Source organism: Oncorhynchus keta, chromosome 30 (assembly GCF_023373465.1).
Source record: "Oncorhynchus keta strain PuntledgeMale-10-30-2019 chromosome 30, Oket_V2, whole genome shotgun sequence".
NCBI classification, from domain to species: domain Eukaryota; kingdom Metazoa; phylum Chordata; class Actinopteri; order Salmoniformes; family Salmonidae; genus Oncorhynchus; species Oncorhynchus keta.
The window spans coordinates 50,972,210-50,985,335 of NC_068450.1; the positions used below are offsets into that span (position 1 = coordinate 50,972,210).

Below are 13,126 nucleotides of genomic sequence, written 5' to 3' on the forward strand. Positions count from 1 at the left end.
TGAGGGAGAATCATCTAAAATTCCCAAATATCATAGCATGGGGCATCATTGATTTTGTTATGTTTTGTTATGTTTGAGTCACTCAGATGGCAAAAGCCATGGAATTAGCTTTAAAACCTTCATTTTTCTGTCCTTTGACAAAATCTGTAGAATTGCAGGAAAATAGCTTTAAAACAAAAAAATTGGTCTCCGTGTCCAAGAGGGGTTCCTCAAAAAAAAAATGTTGTCACAGTTGGCGCCATTGGAGACTCGGGGGAGAAATAAATACAAAGATGACACCACAGAGTGCACCACAGAGTGCACCACAGAGTGCACCACAGAGTGCACCAACAAATTAATCAACAAAAGCAGCTGCAGTGGTTGTACAAATGTACTAAAATGATCTGATGTGATAGATTCAGTTACTCAACACATTCTGAACTAGATTAATTTCAGAATTTCACTACAAAGAACGGTTTTCACTCATTTAATATTGGCAATGAAATGGAGTTGTAGCTCTCATTGTGTGTGTACCTGTGAATGTCAGCTATTTTCATTAATATGAATGTCTCTTTCCTGTCCCAGGCTGCTGGTTGATATGGTCCCTCGAGTGCAACAGACAAGGAACTACGAGCGCTTTGAGTGACAGAAGACCACGGAAGGGCAGTGCGGGCTCCGAGGGGGATGGGTTCTAGGTTATATACGGTAGAATTACATCCAGTGTCTGTTCTAGGGTATGTATATCTGCGCCCAGTCCCTATCCAGCTCAGCTCCATTCTTCCTGGTAGATCTCTCCAGTCACCATGACAAACCTATTGATTGGTTTAGACCTCAAGGTGCCAGCCCACTGGCGTTTAGTCCGGTCTCTCTGACTCCGAACCTGATCCGTCCATATGAGTCATTACAAAGTCAAAGAGAAGACTGAGGTTTCCCTCTAGCTCCTCTACTGAAGCAGGGGGAGGTGGAAGGACAGAATGTGCACTGCTGAGTCGTCAGGGAAATGTCACTGCCTCTACAAAGGCACTGCACCGTCTCCACTGATTAGTCTGGTGTTCGTTCATATCTCTATCTCCCTTTGGACAACATGGCTGATTCAGATACGCATTGTAGGATTTCAGTCCTTATGGGATTTCAGTGGTTTCTAATAGGCGCTTTCTTTTGATCAGTAACATTGTGTGTGTCCCAAATGGCACCCTATTCCCTTTATTGCACTACTTTTGACCATGGCCCATTAAAAGGTGCATCAATTAGGGTGGCATTTAGCACATACACCTATTTCTGTTTGACACCACTGTTCAAAGTAGATGTGTTGCTTTTATGTAGTCATGATGTAGTAGGGGTGGCAGGTAGCCTAGTGGTTAGAGCTTTGGGCCAGTAACCGAAAGCTTGCTCGATCGAATCCCCAAGGTAAAAATGTTTTTCTGCCCCTGAACAAGGCAGTTAACCCACTGCTCCTAAGTAGTCACTGTAAATAAGAGTTTGTTCTTTAACAGACTTGCCTAGTTAAATAAAGGTAAAATAAAAATAGTAGTTGGTAAAGTATCACTTAGGGTACTAGTTGCTACTATTAGTAGCAGTAGGACATGTTTTCTATCCCCCCAAAAATCAACAGGGAAAATAGATTTCTGAGATGCCCATTGTAGACAGGCTGTAGTATGGAGGACAATAGTACAGCAGTACAGTATGTTCAATAGCAACATGACAGAAGACTCATCTATGGCCTGTGTCCCAAATGGCACCCTATTCCCTACATAGTCACTATGGACCCTGGTCAAAAGTAATACACTATAGGGAATAGGGTGCTATTTGGGACAAAACCTGTATCATTTGATTAGTGAATATGAAAGCACAAATGTCCCTGTCGCCAGCTCATGTATGGAATCGGTGTTTGCTTTATTGCTTAAGGGGTGTTGAATAAAAGCTTGTGGCAGACCATCAACAAACACCATGACTGGAGCCAAAGACTCTAGCCAGAGATTACTAATCTGGAATTAAAACAAGCCTTTCTGTGCACTACAGCCAAATCTGTTGGCTAGAACACAAATCATCCCTTTTAGGCCATTCCCTCTTCTTTAATTCCTTAACAAAATCTGAGGGGGCAAATGCGGTCTTCCTGGCAAGTAAATATACCATTATAATTACGTTTTAAGATTTCACAATCTGCCACGCTGGATGTAATTGTAGATGTAGGATACACACATGACCAAAAGTATGTGGACACCTGCTCGTCGAACATCTCATTCCAAAATCATGGGCATTAAGATGGAGTTCCCCCCCCCCTTTCAGCCCCCACTCTTCTGGGAAGCCTTTCTACTAGACGTTGGAACATTGCTGCTGGAACTTGTTTATATTCAGCCAGAAGAGAATTAGTGAGGTCGGGCATTGATGTTGGCCGATTATGCCTGGCTTGCAGTTGGCGTTCCAATTCATCCCAAAGGTGTTCGATACGGTTGAGGTCAGGGCTCTCTGCAGGCCCGTCAAGTTATTCCAGTTATTCTCTACAAAATATTTCTGTATGGACCTCACTTTGTGCACAGGGGTATTGTCATAATGAAACGGGAAAGGGCCTTCCCCAAACTGTTGCCAAAGTTGGAAGCACAGAATCGTCAAGAATGTCATTGTATGCTGAACATTTCCCTTCACTGGAACTAAGGGGCCTCGCCCGAACCATGAAAAAGCCCCAGACCATTATTCCTCCTCCACCAAAATTTAAAGTTGACACTATGCATTGGGGCAGGTAGCGTTTTCCTGGCATCCGCCGAATCCAGATTCGTCTGTCGGACTGCCAGATGGTAATGCGTCATTTCTTACTCCAGAAAACGTGTTTCCACTGCTCCAGAGTCCAATAGCAGCAAGCTTTACACCATTGCAGCTGACGCTTGGCATTGCACATGGTGATTGTAGGCTTGTGTGTGGCTGTTCTGCCATGGAAGCCCATATCCTGAAGCTCCCGACAAACAGTTCTTGTGCTGATGTTGCTTCCAAAGGCAGTTTGGAACTCTGGAGTGAGTGTTGCAATCGAGGACAACACTCGGCGGTCTCTTTCTGTGAGCTTGTGTGGCCTACCACTTGTTTCTCCTATACGTTTCCACTTCACAATAAACAGCCTTTACAGTTGCCCGGGGCAGCTCCAGTAGGGCAGAAGTTTGACGAACTGACTTGTTGGAAAGGTGGCATCCTATGACGGTGCCAAGTTGAAAGATACTGAGCTCTTCAGTAAGACCATTCTACTGCCAATATTTGTCTATGGAGATTGCATGGCTTTGTGCTCGACTTTATACACCTGTCAGTAATCTGTATGGCTGAAATAGCCGAATCCACTAATTTTGAAGGGGTGTCCACATACTTTTGTGTGTGTGTGTGTGTGTATGTGGTTTGCAAAATGAAAATAATCCACATAAATTGTTGTTATATGAATTACATGAATATAAATGTTGACATACTGCAACAAGGAGGGTGCTTAAGGGCTCTACTCAATTCGAATCGCAGAAATGTATTGAAGGCAATGTTCCCGGGTTAGAGGAGACTGCATTCATGGTAAACACTGCAGATGTCGGCTCAATAGGAAATGACCTTTTAAATCAGTAATGCTTCAGGCTACAGATTGACTAGAACCCTAAAGGAAGACTATTGAAATCTAGCTGTGTATACCTATTCAGTCTTTCTGAATATTGTACCAATGAAAGTTGTCAAGAAGACATTAGTTATTATAGTACAAATACATTTTTGTCCATATAGAAAGGGATTTTTGTTTACAGGTGGGACGGGTCATTACACTCACTCCAAATGGCTTTTTTAGACCAGGATTCAATCCCAGAGGCTTGTTATAGAGCAGTGCACTGGACAGCTGACAATGCACTTTTAAAAAAGTTAATTTACACTGAATTTAATTTCACTGCCGTGAATGCCATCTCCATGAACACCGGGGAAATTGCCTTTATAAAGGGGGCGTTGTTGCATGTCAACTGTGCTGCACAGTTTCTCTGGACCCCAGTAAGTTTGTTATTATTATATATTTTATTTTTCAAGGTCTGACCCACTGGGCACAGACACCAATTTAACGTTAATTTGATGTTAATTTCATGCTCTGGATTGAATCCCGGCCTTACTATAATTATTACCAAGACCTTTTGTACAGAGCAATGAATTATTGTATATAATGTAATATAAGTTGATATGTTTACATTGGTATTGCCAATTTAAGCAAAAACTAGATTTGTTAGTTAATCGGTTGCGCTGATGTTCTGTGTTAAGAGTGCTTAAGATAAGAGTCAATATTTGTGTTCACAAAGGAAAGTGTCATTAGATGTACTAAGTTCAGGATTTAGGATGTTTGAGTTTACTTCGATAATGTAATTGGGCAAGAGTTGCACCCTGTAACCTTTGTTTTCTGTGACGGTTTTCAGTCAAAAAGTATGGATATTACCACAACCCCCTAACTTTCTGCCTGTCGTCAAGCACAACACTAAGGCTGCGTTCCAGGCTGACTATATTACAGAAGCATTCCAGATCTCACAACCCCTAACCCTAATATTAGTTTACCATGTCATATGATAAATTAATCTGATACTCAACTCTGCAGCCGATGATGTGACACACAACCATTGGTTGATGCAATGCATGTCTGCAATGTAGTCGGCCTGGAATGTGACAAGCTCCTTGGAGTCCCATGGCTCTTTGCCCAAAGGCTAGCAGATTGGCGATATTGAGTTGTTTAATCTTACCTTCCAAACGCATTGTATGCAGCTGGCAATACGCTTGTCACTCGTGGACCACTTCATACCTAAAACATTCTCCATTCAGGCCTCAATGTTGTCAATTTCCTCAACTATATTTAATGGTGAGAAGGCAACAAAAATGCCTAGGAATGGTAGTCTCAAATGTTGCGTATCGTTTTCAGCCAATCGGGTTGCAGCAGTCTGTTTACCCCTGGCTGAATGCAGGGAGCAACATCATGAAGTAGAATTAGCCACTCTGGCATGATTGTGGAAAAAGGCATACTTTCTTTATGAAACACCAATTTTCCCCACTTTCTCACCATTAACTATATTTAAGGAGGAAATTGATAACTTTTCAGCCTGAATAGAGAATGTTTTAGGTACAAACTGATCCATGGGGGATACGCAGTTTCTCTGGACCCCAGTAAGGTTGTTATTATTTTATATATATTTTTTTCAAGGTCTGACCCACTGGGCACAGACATCAATTTAATGTTAATTTGATTTAATTTCATTGAAATTACGTGGAAACAATGTTGATTCAACCAGTGTGTGCCCAGTGGTGAGGCACTTTTTCAGTTACATTTACTAAAGCCCAAGAAACAAACACTTAGCTTCCTTGTACATATGGAAATTAAAAAATGTTTCTGAATGACTTTTGGGAGGGTTACTGTCAAAATGATGTATTACATAAAAAAAAGTCTGTCAGGCACATGGTCCCTCAGCGCTCGTGGGCCCCCTCTCGTGGGGTGTCTGGCTGCATACAATGCATTTGGACTGTGAAATGATTCAATATCACCATCTGCCCAGCCTTTGGGCTACATGGCTCGCTGGTCTCAGACACCAATCAAAGACAGTGAGGTATCAAAGGAAGCATATCATTTATTAGTAGATGGAAATGTCATCCTTTCCAAGCCACATTTTCACTGCACAGAAACAAAGCCTTTATACAGTATGTGCCCCCAGGTCAATGGATAAGTAAACTGCTCAGAACATTGCAAATAGACATTTTTATGAATAGAGTTGATGTGTTATTTTACAAGATGGAAAATCATATCTGCTCTACAAAATGCATATATTAATATTGTATAACATTGCATACCTGAACAGACCACACAATTCTGGAAACGTTAAGTTTACTTGCAGGGAACTGCTCTTGTAAACACTGTTTGATTGTCTAGCATAGTTGGTAATGCATTCACATAAATGATTCAGTGTTTGTGGTGCATGTGAGGTCTATGCTGTATGCACTCATTTATTGGCCAATAAGAAACAACCGTTTTCAATTGGAAAACACAAATGTTTTTCTCTGCATGACTTAATGAACACGACCTAGGAATATGTTAAGGTACTGCAAAAGTTAATTTGAGCTCCTACACAACTTAGGGTTGGATTCGTTGCTTATCGACGAAGTTCAGCTATATATAGTATACTTGAAGTTTAAAGGTATTTCCCATTGGGCCGACATGCAGTCTCCGCTAACACGGCTAAAGCAACGATTGCCGTTAAAATGTTACAGGCTACAATGTGGAACTTCAGCGCTCCGGATTGTATCTAACCCTCAAACGATTGTAAACTCTGCACAATGTGGTTCAGTGGTCCGTTTTTGATAGCAGTTAAGATTTGCTTAGGCTTTACACAATCAACTGTCAGTAAAACAGCAGAAAGGCAGACTACTCCTGTTTGCTAACACAGACGAGGTGTGTAGTTTTGTGCAAATGTAAATATTGTAACTAATCCTTGTAGTGTTAAACAATGTACATTTCTATAGAACACACATGACAGACCCATTTGTCACAGAAAAAGGTTTATTGAAAAATAAAGTTATATCCCACTTCGTCAAACTGAACATGTTTTTGTTTTTTTGTACAGTCGTAATTTAGTCCCAGAACAATCGTTGCTTTAGCTTTTCCATGATAGCTTCAAACAAGGTTGAGATTGGGGGAAAAAAATCTATGAATATGTATGAAGGCAAATGCAGATTTGACAACGGAGACATTTCGATGTTGGGTTAAAGAGACTGAAGGAACTCTTCTCATGTCCATAACACATCTTCCTTTCAGCTATCATTTTAGGACAAACCCATTTCAAATAGACAATTATAGAGGCTATTTATATTGGTTCTCAAGATCCCTCATTTATAAATAACCAATGAAAGGAAAGAAATAGTTGACAACATACTCTAAGTCTGACTCTAATACAAGTAGAACAAGGCCACTGCCACAAAAAGCAGATGCTTCATATGCTGTATTTTACCCTACTATAAGCCTTCGGTAAACATGTCCACAACAGCATTAAGACATTTGTTTTAACCATCAAAGTCCAACACATACAATTACTGTTTACCTTCACAGTTAATGTTTATAACATTATCCTTCTAGCAAACTATGTGAACTCGACTAACAATTCTCTGGCACTAGGTCCGGTAGATCTATTGGGCAGGTACGATAAGCGGAGTCTAGTAATAACCAAGGCACGTCATTTACTTTTTATAATGGTAGCTTGGCTGCAGATCGTATACACTAACTTAATAAAAACTGATCTGGACAGAACGGGAAAAATAGCAAGTCATTAAAATGTAAGTGACCATCTAAAAGACAACGTATCTATATTTACACATGTGCAAATGGTTTGCATTAAGATCTGAAAATAAAAACGTCACGAGGTTCTTGCTGGCATTTACAATAAAAAAATCAAAAGTGTGCGCTGCTTTTGTCCCAATGTCATCATCACCCCGAAAGCACAGTGATGAGAGGAGAGCGACATCTGTCACTACTGTCCAGCCCAACACATTTCATCAGTGTCTTTGTGGACGGTCTCAAGGTGTGTCGGAAATGACACCCTATTCCCTATATAGTGTATTACTTTTGACCAGTTTCTACGTTGTTTTTTTGCTGCCAAGTTTCCAAAACATTTGGATATCTTTGTAATTCCTCATTCTCTCTCATCACTGTTGCTGGAGGGTGGAGTCAGATTGGACAAACAACTCCCGTCTCATCCATCCACTTGAATGTACACGTTATATTATTTTTCGATAAATACAATTAGCCTCTGTAAAGAACTTTTCTATAAATAAAAAGAAACAATTCAGCAAACATATCTGTATACAAAATAAATAAAACAAATTGAAACCCATAAAGAATATACAGTATTAGTAATATATTTTGTTAAAGTAGTGCATTATTTCCATTCACAACAAGGACTACTAATTCAAACTTTTATTGTCGCTTAAAGAATAAAAACTTGGCAGGCAAATTAGGATCCTAAACGATCTCCAAATGAAGGAAACAAACTAAAGTTGCAGGTGTGTGTGTTGCTCTGTCAAGAGCTGTTATTTCTATGGATGTACTGTATATAATCTTTCGGTCTAGTGTATACATAAATACTTACCTAGAATACAAATATTCTTGATCAATATATCTTTAATTTAGAATATTTTTCAGATAAATCTATTGTGGTCAAGGCAATGGGCATGTGTGATACCGGTGATTGAGCTGATGTTTGATCTGCCTGGGTGACCTTTCCCACTACAGCACCACACTATATAATCTATGTCACACAGACTAGTAGCTATTGCATGTGACTGATCTGATAATAATTTCTTGAAACATTTGATTGAAATTTATTAATTCAAAATTATGATATTCATTGGCTACTGGCCAATTATTTTGCACACACACACCTCTTCTCCCCAGCACATCCCAACTGGTCAGTCAGGCGTGTGTGGCAGTGAATGTGTCTCGTCTGCACATTGGGAACATGAGGAGGGTCAATCTACCATGCAGGGCTACAGAGGAGCTATGGTGTACTGTGTGTATGTGAGCTGTCGTTGGGAATTCCTCAGGATTAAAAGTGATTTGTGATTTGGAACATCAACATATCTACATCTGACCACTCCCGTCTAGACGCGACTATGGGGAGCGGTACAGTTACAGTGTAAAACTCGCTTGGCTTCTTCTTCACACTAGCATTCTTTTTGGTGAAGTTTCCCTTAGGTACAGATCTAGGATTAGCTTCCACTCCCCCCAATCGTGATCTTAACCATAAATAAGGGAAAATAAAAACTGACCATAGATCAGGATCTATGGGCAACTTTCCATTGGAGTATAGCATTCAGAATACATGCCCTGTGCATTGTTTCATCCTAAGTAGTATGCTAGTGTGGACATTGAGCCTTATTGCCTGGGACAGCCCCTTATGGGTCTCCAGTGCAAACCGACATCGCTAAAAGAGTTCAAAGGGGACAGGGGCAGAAAGGAAAGCAGGCCGAGTGTGGCGACACACCAGCTCGTTGCGACTTCAAGCTTGGAGAGAGAGAGTACCACCCACTGCCATACAGCCTAGGGGCAGTGGGGGGCTCTGTTGCCATGCGCTCCGCCTCAAATATACAGCGACTCTCATTGATTCAAGTAATTCAGGCTGATGCTCAATGTCTCTTTTCTGTACCCTCCTTTCCTCCTGCCCCGTGCCTTACTGGAAACTGTTTCATTGACATTCCTAGTTCCCAGAATATGTATATAGCCCACTGGCCTCTGTCCACCGTTTGAATTTCCAGTTTTCTGCCGATTCTGTGTCTGTCTGACAAGCTGATCAAAATGCCTTAAAAAGGTCAAAGTTCAGGTGAATAAAAACAGACATAAATAATACAAATGTCTCATGGTTGTCTAGTTCCCAGGTGGCTCTTCCTCTCTCCAGAGGACTGGCTGTGGGAGGAGTTAGGCTGCAGGTGTGGAGCTAGGGGGAGGAGTCAAGCCGTCTGAGTGGTCAGAGCTAGAGGTCCCCAACCCCCCATTTCCCTGCAGCGCTCTGGAAGGGTACGGGGTCCAATCCACACCAGTTCGATCCTCTCCACACACCCAGACAGACAGGGGCTATAGGCAGCCTTTGCACAGCGCCACCTGGCCCTTCATGTAGTCCCGGCATGGGCAGACGCGTTTGAGGGAGGGGTGGGCACCGGCGCAGCTGAACAGCAGCAGGTCCGACTGGAAGACGCAGTGGTGACGTGCGTCGCTGTACGCAGGCACCACCGTGTCGCCTGACGACTCCACCGTCTGGCAGTCCATGCCGAACCTAAGACAGAAAATGGTAAATATGAAGTTCTACTTTATTGTCCACACAGGGAAATGAATTATGCTGCTGGGAGTACATAAGACACAATACACAGAACAAAGACACACAAGTAAAAATGTATCTGTACTTAAACATCTGGGATATCAGTCTGGACAGACAGACAGATTGAGCATCACTGTGTCTGCTACGATGCACTGCAGCTCAAAGAGAAAATTCCTTTACTTGATCCCCATTTTAAAAATGTTATATTGAACCTTTATTTAATTAGGCAAGTCAGTTAAGAACAAATTCTTATTTACATTGACTGCCTACCCCGGCCAAACCCGAACGACTGGGTCAATTGTGCGCCACCTTATGAGACTCCCAATCACGTCCGGATGTGATACAGTCTGGATACATACAGCCATTACATTGAGTCCTGACGTCTCAATAACCACTCACTGACGACTGAGTTTAATTTGAAATTGCTTAAGTTGGCATTTGACAACTGCAATAAATTGTTTCCCTCAGATCTGTCTCATTTTTTCTCTGAAACTTTATAAAGGGAATAGCTTGTGTGTGACCTCTAGTGATGCAAATTCAGCACAGCAGCGGACAGATATTGAATATAAATGTATGCTATACTGCCACCTGTTGTGTAGAAAGCAAAATGCATGTTAAGGTGTACTATATGTGCAGACACTAACCGGGCCAGGTCCTTGTCCTTGTTGAGGTGCTGGAAGAAGGAGGGCTCGCAGATGAGCTGCTCCTCCTGACACACCTTCTTACAGGAGCACCCCGGCTCAGCCAGCTTCACCTGCAGAGCACTGAGGGGAGGCCACATCACCTGGCCATGGCAGAAATCCTAGAGAGAAAAGGAGAGACGGAGGGAGTAAAGGGTGAACGGGGGAGAGAAAGGGAAGGGAAAGAGAGCGAGAGAGGCAGGGAGAGAGAACCCCTCTTATTTACCCCCTTATTTAGAGGTCACCCCTCTTATTTATGACGACGTAAAACATCAAACTGATCCTAGCACTCCCTACTCCCTACTTTGTTAATATGGGCCTTGGCGCCAGTCTGCTGAAGCAAATCAGAGAGGCATAGTTAGCTAGCCTTTCCCTGCCTAAACCATGATAGAAAGAAGCAGTGTGTAACAAAACTATGCTGATCTTGTTCCCGATCTGCACTTACTGGAAAGCGTGCCCAAAAAAATGACAGTTGGGGTCGGCACAATTGTGTGCAAAGGCTCTGACTGCTGTACCGGAGAATGGAGAGGACAGTAATAGCGAGGTCGTACCTGATTCTCAATGAAAGCGTTGACTCTTTGCAGCATCCCCTCACAGGTGAACTCATAGGGCAGGTAGGGCTCGATCTGAGGATAGAAAACACAGAGTCAGGCTAGAGTTGTACGCTGTCGAATGTTAGTCAGCTTGCTTAGAGTACATGCATGTCTGCTTCAGATGTGCCTATAGTGGGTCAGTGAGAAAAGAAAGGGCTGAAGAAAGGGCTGAAGAGAGAGAGAGAGAGAGAGAGAGAGAGAGAGAGAGAGAGAGAGAGAGAGAGAGAGAGAGAGAAAGTGTGTGTACAGTATGTGTGCGCACGCGCGTCAGAACTCTCCAACCCTGACCGAGGCCTTCTAGACGGACACTCCTGAAATATATATACACAACCAACTACCTACAGTAGCGCCAAGGATATCAGCGAGAACTCCACACACTATAGTCATTACGTTCTGTAGTCAACAGAGCAAAACTCAATGAGACAAACTACTGAGCTGCATCCTTGTTCCATCGAAACAACTTCAGATAAGGTGCTGTGAAACTCTGTAATTGGTGAATAAATCTTTGTGATTGGTGGAATAACATTCTACGCTCTCTGCCTTAAGAGAGAGGAGACAGAGGGTGCATGGTAAATGCCACCCTATTCCCTGCATGATGCACTACTTTTGACCAGAACCATGGCCCTGGGTCAAAAGTAGTGCACTATAAAGGGAACAGGGTGCCATCCAGAGAGAAAATTAAGCTGAGGGCTGTTGGTCTGGACACCATATGAGACACAGAAACCATGAGACTTCTCTAATGAACATACCCATTGTTTGGGCACCCCTGCAGAATAACACGAGGTCAGTGTTCCCAATGGCACCGCATTCCCTAATCCTTACATAGCGCACTACTTATGATCAGAGCCCATAGAGGAGTGCACTATATAGGGAATAGGGTGCCATTGGGGACACAGACACGAGGTCTGCTTGCCCCTGGACTTAAATATGCACGGGACCAGTGAGGGGAGAGAGAAAGAAAAGCTCTCACTGCTATTCTCAATTCATCTCTCTCTGAATTACTCTTATTCTTCTATTCGGGCCCCCTTGGAATTTGTGATCATGCTCTCTGGTACAATCGTTTGTGTATCTGAGGCTTTAGGAAATGGGACTGGGAGAGTTTTCATTTCAGACTGTGAATAGAAAGGAGAGAATGCAAGCAGGGAAACATGTATTATGCTTGCGCGTGTGTGTGTGTGTGTGTGTGTGTGTGTGCGCGTTTTAAGGGTACCTTCTGACTGAGGATTGAGCGGATGGCTCTCTCCACCTCCGCAGGGTTGTCGATGTTCACCGTCCACACGTGGGGCTGGCCAATATACACCTCAGCATATGGGTGCTGGGAGGTCAACTGCATGAGAACACATTTTTATTGAATTTCTTCAACTGCCATAAAAATATTTTTGACAAGATACATAGTGCTATGTTTTATTATTTATTCATGTTTATATTTGAGCAGGTTTGGCAGATGCTCTTATCCAGAGATGATTGTGCACTATCAATCATCGACCTCAGACAATACTGAAGTCACATTGGCTGAATAAGCTAGTCAGCTAATAAATAGACAGTCCCTTGGCAGGCTAAAAACAGGATCAAACACACGACACAGTAGTTCACTTCAATAGGGAGAGCCACATCACAGAAGAAGAACTATCGTGCACACACGCTCAACAAACTAGACCCTATCCTTCAACAAACACCAGACTGACTTATTACGGAGGACCTGTCATGAATAAAAGAAAGGAGAGGTAGCAGCACAGAAGGGAATAGAGGACTAGGTTGTCTCTCTCCCTCACACACACGCTTTGACTGGGGTCCCTGGGCAGAGTGGCGCCTCTCACCTCTCTCAGGGTGGGCTTGCCTTTGAAGAAGTCTGTGTTCTTGCTGCTCTTGGGAGGGGTGAACTTGGGGTTGAGGAAGGCACAGCCATTGGCTATGGCCTCTAGGGGGGCGGGGCCTTCGTAGGGGAAGGACAGGCCGACAAACAGCTGTGGAGAAAAAGAGCATTACATTTACATTGACATTTAGCAGATGCTATTGTCCAGAGCAACTTACAATCAATGCATTC

At 42.7% G+C, this 13,126-nt stretch overlaps 2 protein-coding genes across 4 annotated transcripts in view; one reads left to right on the forward strand and one right to left on the reverse strand.

Moving 5' to 3' along the window:
• Positions 1–5,349, forward strand: part of LOC118363678 (transmembrane protein 163-like) — a 49,693-nt gene extending 44,344 nt beyond the window's left edge. The window contains exon 8 of the mRNA XM_035744791.2: positions 565–5,349. Within this exon, the coding sequence (XP_035600684.1) occupies positions 565–625 (61 nt within the window). The 3' untranslated portion in view covers positions 626–5,349. The remainder of the gene's footprint in view (positions 1–564) is intronic.
• A 210-nt stretch (positions 5,350–5,559) lies between these two features.
• The window catches only part of LOC118363989 (alpha-1,6-mannosylglycoprotein 6-beta-N-acetylglucosaminyltransferase A-like), a 117,113-nt gene continuing 109,546 nt past the window's right edge, over positions 5,560–13,126 (reverse strand). For all 3 annotated transcript variants that reach the window (XM_052488511.1, XM_052488512.1, XM_052488510.1), the window contains 5 exons: positions 12,900–13,046; positions 12,293–12,409; positions 11,041–11,115; positions 10,454–10,611; positions 5,560–9,767 (listed from right to left, as the gene is read on the reverse strand). In XM_052488511.1, the coding sequence (XP_052344471.1) occupies positions 9,569–9,767; positions 10,454–10,611; positions 11,041–11,115; positions 12,293–12,409; positions 12,900–13,046 (696 nt within the window). In that variant the 3' untranslated portion in view covers positions 5,560–9,568. The remainder of the gene's footprint in view (positions 9,768–10,453; positions 10,612–11,040; positions 11,116–12,292; positions 12,410–12,899; positions 13,047–13,126) is intronic.